We start from the raw sequence: 12,778 nt of genomic DNA, 5'->3' as shown, positions 1-12,778 counted from the left end.
TGCTACCACCTGCAAGGCTCAAGTCAGGAGTGTGTCCTGTTGCCTGGATGTTTGCAGCTCCAACGACACTCAAGAAGTGCAATGTCATTAAGACAAAGCAGCTCACTTGATTAGCTACCTATCATCTTAAGTGTTCACTCCTTCCACCACAAGCGTAACACTGCAGTGTGTACCATCTACAAGATGCTCCGCTGCAGTTTACCTAGGCTTCTTCGACAACACCTCGCAAACCCACAATCACTGTATCTCAGAAGGACAAGGGCAGGAAGTACGTAGGAATACCACCATCTGCAAGGTTCCCTCCAAGTGACAGCTCTTTCCTTCCTAGTTGCTGGGTTGAAATCCCTATCTGACAACACTGTTGGAGTACCTGTATCAGGCAAACTGTAGTTGATTTTTAAAAAATGTGTTCACGGGTTGTGGGAGCAGCTGGCTAGGCCAGCATTTATTGCCCATCCCTAATTGCCCTTGGGAAGGTGATGTTGAGCCACCTTCTTGAACTGTCGAAGTCCATGTGGCAGAGGTTGCGGGTTTGGCACGTGCTGTTGAAGGAGCCTTGGGAAGTTGCACTACAGTGCATCTTGCTGATGGTACACAGTACTGCCACTGTGCATTGGTGGTGGAGGTAGTGCATGTTCAAGATTGTGGGTGGGGTGCCAATCAAGTGGGCTGCTTTATCCTGGATGGTGTCAAGCTTCTTGAGTGTCGTTGAAGCTGCACTTATCCAAGCAAGTGGAGAGCATTCCATCACTTTCCTGACCTGTGCCTTGCAGACAGTGGACAGGCTTTGGGGAGTCAGGAAATGAGTTACTCGCCACAGAATTCCTGGCCTCTGACCTGCTCTTGCAGCCAATAAGTTCTTGTTCAAGCAGGCAGCTCACCACCACCTCCTCAAGAACAATAAATGTTGGCCTAGCCAATGATGTCTACATCCCATGAATGGATAAATATATTTTTTAAAAATGGAGCTCTGCTGGGTAGCAAGCAATGCACAAACAATCTCAATAGGTATATTAATTTTAGCTGGAGTATCTAGCTCGTCAATTCCCTACAGTGTTATGTCACATTTGCAACTGATGTTGCCTCATGGCTTTGAAATATGATGTCACAGTATTAGTGTCAAACTGTCTGACATGCAAGTCAAAAATAACCAAAGCTCACAATGGTCAAGTCTGATGTTTGCTCTCCAATCTCAAAGTCAAAATCTATCAATGTAATTGTCAACCTAATATAAAATGCTACTAAGGTTTTCTGAGTTGTATTCTGCCTTGGATACGCAAAGAAATGACTTTAATAGAAGATCTTCTTTCATGAATTTATGATTCTCATGTCAACTGTTTTCCATGCCATAGTTATGAGATGGAATTACATAGAGTAGAGGAAGCTCATGTTACATATCCAAAGACTCAGTTAGAGGACTGAGAACTCAAAGATTGCAGACAACTGCTTATCTTTCAAACATATTAAAAAAGTATACATTATTGACTGTAATTGCCGTACATGGATTCAATCGCTAGCAATCATTCAATACAAGTGAGTTAGTTAGGTCTTTCCTGCTTTTCGGACTGGAACGGATATGGGCAGCCTGTGAAACTTTGTCTGAAATATCACAGTGAACGGACTGTGTCATGCTATTCCCATTCATAGCATGCAAAATATGGATGCCAAACACAGGTGTGTCTACAGAAACTGCAGTTAAATCAATATCCTGAAATACATCTCTGATAATTTATCTGGATATCATGCAATTGATTAAATTTTGATGTGACATGACTTCCTGCCCAAAAACACCTTGTCATAATTTTACATTGTAAAATAAGCATTTCTAATTGAAACACCAAGGCATTTACATACAAGTTAATTAACCATGCAAGTAATGCCACTAGGTGGTGCTATATTATCTTTTCTCATGTCAAAATACTAACAAACTGCACCTTTATCCTTTGCACTTAACTGAAATATTTATTAAAAATGTGCTCTTAATTTTTTCAATTACATATTTATGGCACAATTACATTTTCTTCCTAAAATTTCTGCACTTCAATCCCTACATTGAAGGACGTGGGCTGGACTTGATGCTTTTACCCAGAGTAATGATATCGTTAACTGAAAGCAAAGTGGGAAGTCCGGGCATGAGCATCATGCTGATACATAAAATGCAGAAACAAATAGATGTTATCTGGATGCAATAAACCCAATTCTGAAGAATTTAGCCAGCCCAATGGTTATACAGTAAACTGTGTGCTGTCCAGCATCTCTACCAACCAAAATTCTCTACTAACGAGAATTTATGGTGCTCCCGTAATACGAATCAGCACTTTACCAACCGGAATTACGGAGTTACCTGGAACCCGCACCTGTATACTGTATTATTTTATACTTTAGTTTACATTTTAATGTATTGTTGAAAGTTACAAGTAAAAAGAACACTTCTTTATTTCCTGAGTACTTGCATATTAGTCCTTGTGACAAGCATGGCGCTGTATTCCATTGGTAAATGGAACTCTCCCCTAACCGGCATTTCGGATTAACCGGCACCACCCATTCCCCACGCATGCCAGATAATAAAGATTTTACTATAATATTTTTCTTCAGAAGTTACAGCCATTTGTTAGTCAAAGTTATTTTAACAGTTAAAATGGTCAATTTTTAAAAGCTTTAGTCAAAGTTATGTTGAGTGTTTTGAGAAAAAAAAGTGAGATAACACAGCTATCATCATTAAACACACCAATTGCAACTTTTGTTTAGTGCTCTGTAAAATCTAGAGTGCATTAAGCTGAGCGAGGACATATACCTTTCCTCATTATAAAGCTGAATTTTGAAGTGAACTAAAGAGCCACAACATCAATTCTGCCTCTATATTTTTTTTTAAGAGGGTGCGTAAGTGATTCAAGTGTAGGGCCCCTCTAAACAGTAATTTAAAGGTGCTGACTTGTATGTAGGGGCTTTTGGGTTGCTATATGACAGCACAGCTTAGAGGGAAATTGCATGTCACTTAATTTATTGTGTTCTGTTGATATTAATTAGAGTGCTTACATTCTTCAATAGCTGTCAGAGGCACTGTAATGCTTTGAGATCTTTGCCTATTCACCAGAAAGAATTTTAGATTAATTTATTTTGCCGAGAGGCTATAGTGTTACATTAATTCCATGAGGGTTAGTTAACTCCTTGTAACAGACATATTATCTAGGATAAAAATAAAAATACCTGGAAAAACTCAGCAGGTCTGGCAGCATCTGTGGAGAAGAACAGATGCCAGACCTGCTGAGTTTTTCCAGGTATTTTTATTTTTGTTTTGGATTTCCAGCATCTGCAGTTTTTTGCTTTTATATTATCTAGGATCTTGATTAGAGCCATTAGCAGAAGTACCAGATTAAGTAGTTGACACTTATTTATACTCAGCTCCACATCAATTTAAGACAATGGAGGGTATTGTTTGCCTATTTTAGAGAACATGCTGTGAACACCCTTATCGTGAGAGAACGACAGATCTCAGGCTAACAATGAGCAATACCATAAGGTATCTAATAGCATCATAAAAATCTTGCAACAGATGTACATTTCCTATTTACACACCTTACTTTCTGGTCAGAAGCTTTTTTTGGCAACACGTTGTCAGCATTTAATTTGCAATGTATAATTAAAATTGTATATCTAAGCATTTAGAATGGGAATTCCAATGTCCATTTGTCAGCATTGTTGCAGGCCTCTCATGATTAGTTGCACTGTGACCCTTCAAGGTTCCTACCTCCTAGCTCTGTTTCTTGACTTATGAATAGTTCCTTTACCTGCTCCTAGGTTTCAGGTAAGCCTTCAACACCATTCCTTGGTCTACTCACAACTTAATTAGCTCCCACTTCGACTCTTGTCTATAGCCTCAGTATGGCCAATGTCAGGGTCACTCTCATGTTCTCTGGCCCAAGCTACAGTTCAAAAGCCGGTTCCTGGTCTCCATTGGCTTTTGAAATTCAGGGGTAATTACATCAGGGGCTTCCATGACTGCTCTTGAATGAAATTGTTCCTTGTTCCTCCTCATGTCCCATGCATCCATTCCTTCTCACTTCTTTCCTTTTCATCATTTTTCTTACCATCATCAAACCAGGGCACCAACAGCTTTTCAATCCTTGCCATTACCTTCTCCCTCTACCTCATACCACACATCCCTACATCTCTCTCCTACAGACATCTCACATGTGCCACCGAAAAATAGGAACAATACCCAGGATCCCTTCACTTGTCCAAATGACACCAGCCACCTGCTCACCTGAGACACTGCCCAAATTATTCATACCCAGTGTTCCCTTACCAGCTATCACCACAAGGATCATTCTCTCTCAGCCGTTTTACCTCCCTCCTGCTGTTTCAAATCATATTGCTCTCCAATCGGCAATGGCAGTAGCAGCATCACAAAATACTGCATCCCCTACTGCACCACACGCTCCCTTAAAAAGGAGAAAATGGAGAAGCAGAAGAATGTAGTGCATAGCAAAAAGGATGAAGATAAAAAGCTAGAAGAGAAAGGGACATAAAGCTATACGGTAAGAAATAAGCAGAAGACAGACAGAAAAGGCAAGAAGCTGTGATGTGGAAACAGCCAAGCAGAACATATCCATTAACTTATTAAGAACAACACCACAGATTTCTCCACTATATATGGATTAAAATTCTTGTATAAATGTCCTGTTTACATAAAATTGAGACAGAAGCTAAGAGTAAAGTTGCACTTTATACATCAAATTAAATAATGGCAAAACCCAAAAAGTCAATACTTGGTAACAGATGGCCCTCCAAATTAAGTACAGATGATCACCAGTTTTTGTAACAATGGAACTTTTGATTTACCATGAGCAACGCCATAGGCGATCTATCAGCAATGTTAGTGTCATCGAACTGGGGTTGTATTTAGTTAATCAATTAATTAATGATAAAAAGCGTCACTTCAACTGTTATATATTTTGAGCACGAACCAGCCCATGCTTGAAAACTCAGAACATAATGTCTAACATTAGATGTGATACCACTTGTACAGCACTTGCTGAACAGTCCCAAGTGTGTTAAGAATTACCCTAAGAATTACCCTAACAACCAGTTTAAGATCATCCAGGCTTGCATTGTGGCTCGGTTATGCTTGCTAGAAGCTACATATATTCATATACAGGAACCTGTCCTCTGCAGGCAAAGGGAACATATCTAGGCACTGCAACTTTTTTTGAATTAAACAGAAGCGTGGGGGAATGATAGTTCCCTGGTGCATGCCCTATGGCAACACCTCGACCAGAGTCGACTTACCAACCTGTCAGCACCTTTTTCTCATGCAGTATAAATTGTTGCTCCGTTTGGCAATCTTGCATTTGTCCCGACGAGTGCAAGACAAAATACTTTGACAGGATGTCTCTTTTTATTAGCAATACTCAAATATGAAAGAGATATAATATCAAAGTGAAAGTTCAAAGATTTACTCCCATGTCTTTAATAATTGGAAAATATCTTCACAACTCCATCTTTGTTCAATGCCAACAGTACTATTAATGCATTAGCATTTTGGAACACCTCAATACTTACTTCTTGCTTGCGTTGCTCTTTCTTCAGTTGAGCAATTTCCCGGTTTCTCCTAGATTCTGTCATGCGAGCTCGTTCTTGTTCCTCCTTCATTTGTTTCATTAAACGGACCTTCAGAACCAACAGGTGCACATTATGTAATTTTTAAAATCACATTTACCCTCATCACTTTTCCTATGTTACTCTTCACAAATGTGATTAACCAAAGTGGCAAAAGGTCTACAGTTTTAATTGCATTCAAGTAAGACATTTTTGAAAAGCAATTGTTCCCAGCAGTTGAGGAAGCCATATTATTCTGCAAGGGCAATACTTCTCTCAATACATAAAGTATGAGACAACAACAAACATTGAAAAAAGGTAGCTTGAACTACACACACTATGCAGTGATATTAAAACAGGGTCGTAAAAGTAGCTTATTTTGTTGGTGACCCGAAAAAACACATGAGAACACGGGTTCATCTCCTCCAAGATCGCACACATCAAAAATCTGACAAATTAGACATGCCTATCAAGCAATCCACTCAAGAGACCAGGCACTTTCCACAGGAAACAAAAGACAGAGGTGGAAGAAAAGTTCTCTCTTCAAATGCTCTTTGAAATTCTGCCAGCCAGCTCCAAAATTCAGAATCACAGAACCTTTGCAGTGTAGGAGGCGGCCATTCCACCCATCGAATCTGCACTAGCTCTCAAAGGGAATTCTACCTAGTCCCGCTCCTTTGCCTTATTCCTGTAACCTTGCACATTCATTCTTTTCAGGTAACAACCCAATTCCCTTTTGAATACCTTGATCAAACCTGCCTCCACCACCTTCTCAGGAAGTTCGTTCCAGACTCAACCATCCTCTGGGTGAAAAAATGTTTCCTCACATCACTTTTGCTCCTTTTGCCAATTATTTTGAATCTGTGCCCTCTAGTTCTTGATGCTCTCGAGTGGGAACAGTTTCTCACTATTTACCCTACCCATACCCCTCAGGATCTTGAATACCTCTCGTCAACTTTCCTCTCAGTCTTCTTTTCTCAAAAGCAATCCCAAACTATCTAGTTTATCCTCATAGCTACAGCTTCTTAGCTTTATTCCTGGAATCATTCTTGTGAATCTCCTCTGTACTCTCTCCAATGCCTTCACATCCTTCCTCAAGTATGGCGCCCAGAACTGGATGCAGTACTCCAGATTAGGCCTAACTAGTGCCTCATACAAGTACAACATGACCTCCTTACTCTTGTACTCAATGCCCCTATTAATAAAGCCTAACATACAACATGCTTTATTAACTGCTGTCTCAACATGCCTTATCATCTTCAATGACTTACGTACATATACACCGAGATCCCTCTGTCCCTGCACCTCCTTTAGAGTTTCTCCTTTTACTTTATACTCTCTCCATATTCTTTCCGCCAAAATGAATCACCTCACACTTCTCTACATTGAGCTCCATCTGCCACTTGTCGGCACAATCCACCAACATGTCTATGTCCTATTGAAGTTCAAGACTATCTTCATTACAGTTGACAATGTTTCCAAACGTCGTATCATCTGCAAATTTTGAAATCATGCCCTGAACATCACAGTCTACATCATTAATATATATGAGGAAGAGCAAGGGTCCCAACACTGACCCATGGGGCACTCCAGTACAAACCTTCCACCAGTCTGAAAAACAACCATTTATAACTACTCTTTATTTCCGGTCTCTCAGCCAATTTCTTATCCAAGTGCTTACTTTCCCTTTTATTCCTTGAGCTAGAATTTTGCTTACAAGTCTGTTGTGTGGCACTGTATCAAATGCCTTTTGAAAATCCACATGCACCACATCAATGCCATTGCCCTCATCAACCTTCTCTGTTAAATCTTCCTCAAAAAACTCCAGCAAGTTAGTTAAACATGACTTTCCCTTAATGAATCATGCTGGCTTTCCTCAATTATCCTGCAATTGTCTAAATGACCATTGATTTTGTCCTGAACTATAGTTTCCAAAAGTTTCCCTACCACTGAGGTCAAACTGACTGGGTCTGTAGTTGCTGGCTTTATCCTTGCACCCATTTTTGAACATGGACGTAACATTCACAATTCTCCAGTCCTGTTTCACCACCTCTGTGTCCAAGAAGACTAGAAAATTGTCACTAGTGCCTCTGCAATTTCCACTCTCACTTCCCTCAATACCCTTCGTTGCATCTCATCCGGTCCTGGTGCCTTATCTATTTTGAACAAAGACAGCCTAACACCTCCTCCTTCCCAATTGTAAATTCTTTGACTGTACCAGTTACCTCCTCTCTCATCTCGGCCTGGATAGTATCTTCTTTCTTTGTAAAGACAGATGCAAAGTACTCGTTTAAAACCTCCACTGTTTCTCCTGCCTCCATGTGCAAGTCCCCTTTTTTTTTTACAGAAAATGCTGGAGAAACTCAGCAGGTCCAACAGCATCTGTGGAGAGAAAGACATAGTTAACGTTTCGAGTCCGTATGACTCTTCTTTAGAGCTTCTGCAATCATACGGACTCGAAACTTTAACTCTGTCTTTCTCTCCATAGATGCTGTTAGACCTGCCGAGTTTCTCCAGCATTTTCCATTTTTATTTCAGATTTGCAGCATCCGCAGTATTTTGCTTTTATTTTATTAAGTTGGAATCAAATGTTGACCCGACTCTCTTTTACCTGTCTTTTATTATTTATATGCTTATAGAAGACCTTGGGATTCCCTTTTATGTTAGCTGTCAGTCTCTTTTCAAGCTCTCTCCTCGCTTTTCTTTTTAGTTATTTCACTTCTCCTTGGGTCCTCCTATTGACAGCCTGATTCTCCATTGTATTTTCTATCTGACATCTGTCATACGCACACTTCTTCCTTCTCATCTTCATCTCTCTCTCTTGTCATCCAGGGCGCTCTTGATTTGTTTGTCTTACCTATCCCCTTCAAGGGAATATATCTTGACATTGTCTGTAATACTTTTTCTTTGAAGGTGGCCCATTGCTCAGCCTCCGTCTTTTCGGCCAACATTTGATTCCAACTTAATAAAAGTAAAATACTGCGGATGCTGGAAATCTGAAACAAAAGCTGAAAATGCTGGAAAAGCTCAGCGGTCGAACAGCATCTGTGGAGAGAGAAACAGAGTTAACGTTTCGAGTCTGTATGACTCTTCTTCAGAGCTCTGAAGAGTCACACGGACTTGAAACGTTAACTCTGTTTCTCTCTCCACAGATGCTGTTAGATCTGCTGAGCTTTTCCAGCATTTTCTGCTTTTGATTCCAACTTACTCGACTCAGGTGCATTCTCATCCCATTGAAGTTGGCGTTCTCCCAATTAATTATCCCTGCTCTGGATTTTTCCTTGTCCTTTTCGATGGCCAACTTAAACCTTATGATACAATGGTCACTGTCTCCTAAATGCTCTCCCACTGTACCTGATCCACTTGGGCCAACTCATTCCCCAGAACCAGGTCCAACAGTACCTGACCTCTCGTTGGACTGAAAACATACTGCTGCCAAAAATTATTTTGAACACATTCCTGGAACTTGCACCTCTCTTGTTCCTTTGCACTATTCTCATCCCAGTCTATATTTGGATAATTGAAGTCCCCCATAATTACTCTATAATTCTTGCACCTCTCTAATTCTTTGCAAATTTGTTTCTCTACGTCCCTTTCACTAGTTAGTAGGCTATGTACTACACAGATCAATGTTACTGCAGCTTTTTCACTCCTCACCTCTAGTAGCCAGACAGATCCCTTCTTTGACCCCTCTGGAACATCCTCTCTCCAGTACTATAATGCCATCTTTAATCAAAACTGCCACTACCACCCTCCACCATCTTTTTTTTCCTTTCCTGTCTCTGCTAAACACCTTGTGCCCAGAAATATTTAACACCCAGTCCTGCCCTTCTTTTAGCCAGGTCTCTGTTATAGCAATATTATCATAATTCCATTTGTCAACCTGTGCCTATAGTTCACCAATCTTATTAACCACACTCTGTATATTCGCATACATTAATCCTGATTTAGGCTTTTAACTTTCCCCTTTACTCTGACCCCACCTAATGACTCACTAGTGCCTACTCTAACTCTATCAAACAGCTCTCCAAGTATCCTATTTACCTTGATACTACTCTGATATATTCTCCTTATCAGTTAATACTTTCCTACTTCTCACTGCCAGTTTTTCTCCTCTCCACTCTGAATTTCCCCTATGGTTCGCATCCCCCTGCCAATCTAGTTTAAACCCACCCCGAAAGCACTAGCAAACCTCCCTGCAAAAACATTAGTCCCAGTCCTGTTAAGGTGTAACCCGTTCTTCTTGTACAGGACCGGTACCAAGCCTCAGAAATCTAAAGCCCTCCTTCCTACTCCATTTCTCCAGCCACATGTTGAACTGCTCAATCTTCCTATTCTTACACTCACTATCATGTGGCACTGGGAGTAAACCGGAGATTATTGCTCTTGAGGTCCTGCGTTTTAATTCCATTCCTAACTCTCCAAAATTTGCTTTCAGGACCTCATTTCTTTTTGTACCTATGTCATTGGTCCCATTGTGGATCACAACCTCTGGCTGTTCATGCTCTCCCAAAAGAATGTCCTTGTGTGTGCCGTGCTGTGACATCCTTGATCCTGGCACCAGGGACACAACAGACCACTCTGAAGTCACATCTACAGCTGCAGAAATGCCTGGCTGCTCCCCTAACTATGGAAACCCCTACCACTATAGCACTTACACTCTTCGTCCTGCCCCCCTGTGCGTCTGAGCCACCCATGGTGCCACGATCTTGGCTCTAGCTACATTCCTCTGAGGAACCATCTTGCTCACCAGTACCCAAAATGGAAAAGCAGTTAGAGAGCGAGATAGCCTCAGGGGATTCCTGCACTGCCTGCCTATTTCTCTTAGATATTCTGGCATTCCCTGTCTGCCTGAGTATTTCTTGGCTGGGGCATGGCCACCCCTCCAAACATTCTATCCACGTAATCTTCAGTCTTGCGGATACACCACAGTGACTCCAGCCGCCACTCGAGTTCCGTAAACCGGAGCTCAAGTTTCTGCAGCTGGTGACGCTTCCTGCAGATGTAGTCATCGAGGGCACTTTGTGCCTGTGCCTTTTCCATGTTCAATTGCATGGGTTCCAGCTTATTCTTGAGCTAGTGAGATAAAGACAATTTCAAATGCAGACTCACCCAAACAAAATTTTATCCAATATCCTGACGTTATCCACAAAATAACTACAACATGAGTATTTATTAATAATATAGCCTATCAAGATGTAAAGAGTGGTAGTTTGCGACATTTGAGCATTCACTAACTGGTATCAATATTCAAAATTCAGGACATAAGAAATAGCAAACATGCATGCTTCTATGCTTAAAATTTTACCCCTGATTATATCCCTTTCCTTTAAATCAATACCCTCCTTTTTAGTTCAGTGGGGAAAAATAATCTTGGCGTTGGCTTTTCCAGGGTTGTCAGTGTTACTCTATTTTTGGTCTGATGAAGGATGCGCTTTACCACCCAAGGTAGTAACTAGCTCTTCCTGCAAGTTCTCTTTTCAAGATACCACGCTGACAAATAAAATCTGCGCTGTCACTTATTTCATGTTTGTTGTTAGTAAGACACAATTTGTACCTTTGTTTTCTTCATTTCTCCCACTTCCTGCTGTAGCTTTCTCAACTGTTTCTCATATTGTGCTTGATTTTTAATCAATCGGGCATGTTCCTTTCGGGCAGCATGTAATTTCTGCAATTCTTTATTCATGACTTGAAGTTTCTTTTCATATTCTGATTTAATTTTATTTGCTTTTTCTTCAGAAAAAGATTCCATTGAACCTAGAATAGCCACATTTTTGAATTTAACAAAATTCAAAAGACAAAAGCTTTACGTGAAGGATAGTTTATTTTGCTGTTTTTATGGCTATACAATTTTGTGGAACTTATTATTTTTAAATTGACATAACCAAGACTTTTATTGCTTAAAATAAAGGCAACAAACAGAATGAAAAAGTTTCTACAATTAGGAAAAATGCCATTATTGAAAAGATAAAAATATTTTTTAAAACTTTCTAAACATATTCAGAATTACCAACAGCATCATAATCATACCTAGATTTTGTAGAACACGGTCTCTTTCCAGCTGGGTGTCCCGAATTTTATTTTGCAGCATCATTAACTTTTCTTCATATTGCTGTTTGAGTGTCTGAAGCCGTCGCTGGCTATTTTCAAGTTCATCTATTAGTTTCTGTTTAATTGCTATTTCACAGGTTATGTTAGCCAGATCTGCCTGGAAATTGGCTTTTAAGAAAAATGTACAATTAGATGCATAAAAAGGCAGAAATTTTCAGTTATTTTTTCACGAGCTTAGTATTGTTTTAATATGTATTTCCTGATGGAAAGGAACATTGCCAAAACTTGCACCTAGCAGCACTGATAAACCATCACAGAATCAAACACTACAGTACTTAAAGCACTTCAGCCCACATGTCTAAAGCAACTTGATTGACAACTGTGAATCAGAGCCATCAATACAATGCCTATTCATCATATCCTTTAATATTTAAAATCTCCAATTGCGTAGCTCTATAAATATAGGGTTTATTTATTTCAGCTTTAATAGTTGTTGCGGAATTATTTTTGGATTCTCAGGTAACTTTTTGCATGATAAACTTACTCCTGATCTTCCTATTTGCATCTATGATACTGATCCTAAATGTATACCTCCTTATGACAAGTTCAATAGTGGGAGCAATTCACTTTTCAATTCTCTTAAAGCATTTCAAAACTTTACACTTCCATTAGATCCAGCCTTAAAGTTCTCTACCACAGTGAATATAATCCTTGCTATTCAAATTTATTATAATTAATTCCTCTCAACTCTAATATATTCTTAATAAATCTAATTTGTATATTTTCCATGACGCCTAACATCTTTTGACAATGGGATGCCTCAAAAATGTACAAAAGACTCCAATTTTACCATAACAATATATTGTCTGATTCATCAATGCATGGATTTTGCATGCAAGGCTTCTACATAAAAATACCCAGAACCTTTATGCTTTTACCCACCTACATTTCTGCTTTAAAAAGGTCTGTGCACGTGCACTTATAGATCTCTACGACTCTACTGGAAGGCAAATATCAGCTGCCTGTACCAATCTTTAACAATTAGGTTTTTGATTCAAATGGCTGTGGTTTGATGGGAGAATTCAGTATACCAACATTCTTAAAGGAAGCTGGAACTCGTGCTTCAATT

The 12,778-nt window shown here is 39.7% G+C and overlaps 1 protein-coding gene across 3 annotated transcripts in view; it reads right to left on the bottom strand.

Annotated features, from left to right (window-relative positions):
* kif21a (kinesin family member 21A) overlaps positions 1-12,778 on the bottom strand; it is a 133,371-nt gene that overhangs the window by 63,477 nt on the left and 57,116 nt on the right. For all 3 annotated transcript variants that reach the window (XM_078553524.1, XM_078553526.1, XM_078553525.1), the window contains exons 14-16: positions 11,629-11,817; positions 11,156-11,355; positions 5,563-5,670 (exon numbers count right to left, since the gene is read on the bottom strand). In XM_078553524.1, the coding sequence (XP_078409650.1) occupies positions 5,563-5,670; positions 11,156-11,355; positions 11,629-11,817 (497 nt within the window). The remainder of the gene's footprint in view (positions 1-5,562; positions 5,671-11,155; positions 11,356-11,628; positions 11,818-12,778) is intronic.

This window comes from Cetorhinus maximus, chromosome 12 (genome assembly GCF_964194155.1).
Source record: "Cetorhinus maximus chromosome 12, sCetMax3.hap1.1, whole genome shotgun sequence".
In the NCBI taxonomy this organism is placed as follows: Eukaryota; Metazoa; Chordata; class Chondrichthyes; order Lamniformes; family Cetorhinidae; genus Cetorhinus; species Cetorhinus maximus.
Note: the sequence above shows the minus strand (reverse complement) of the source record. Positions and strands in the feature narration are given on the sequence as shown.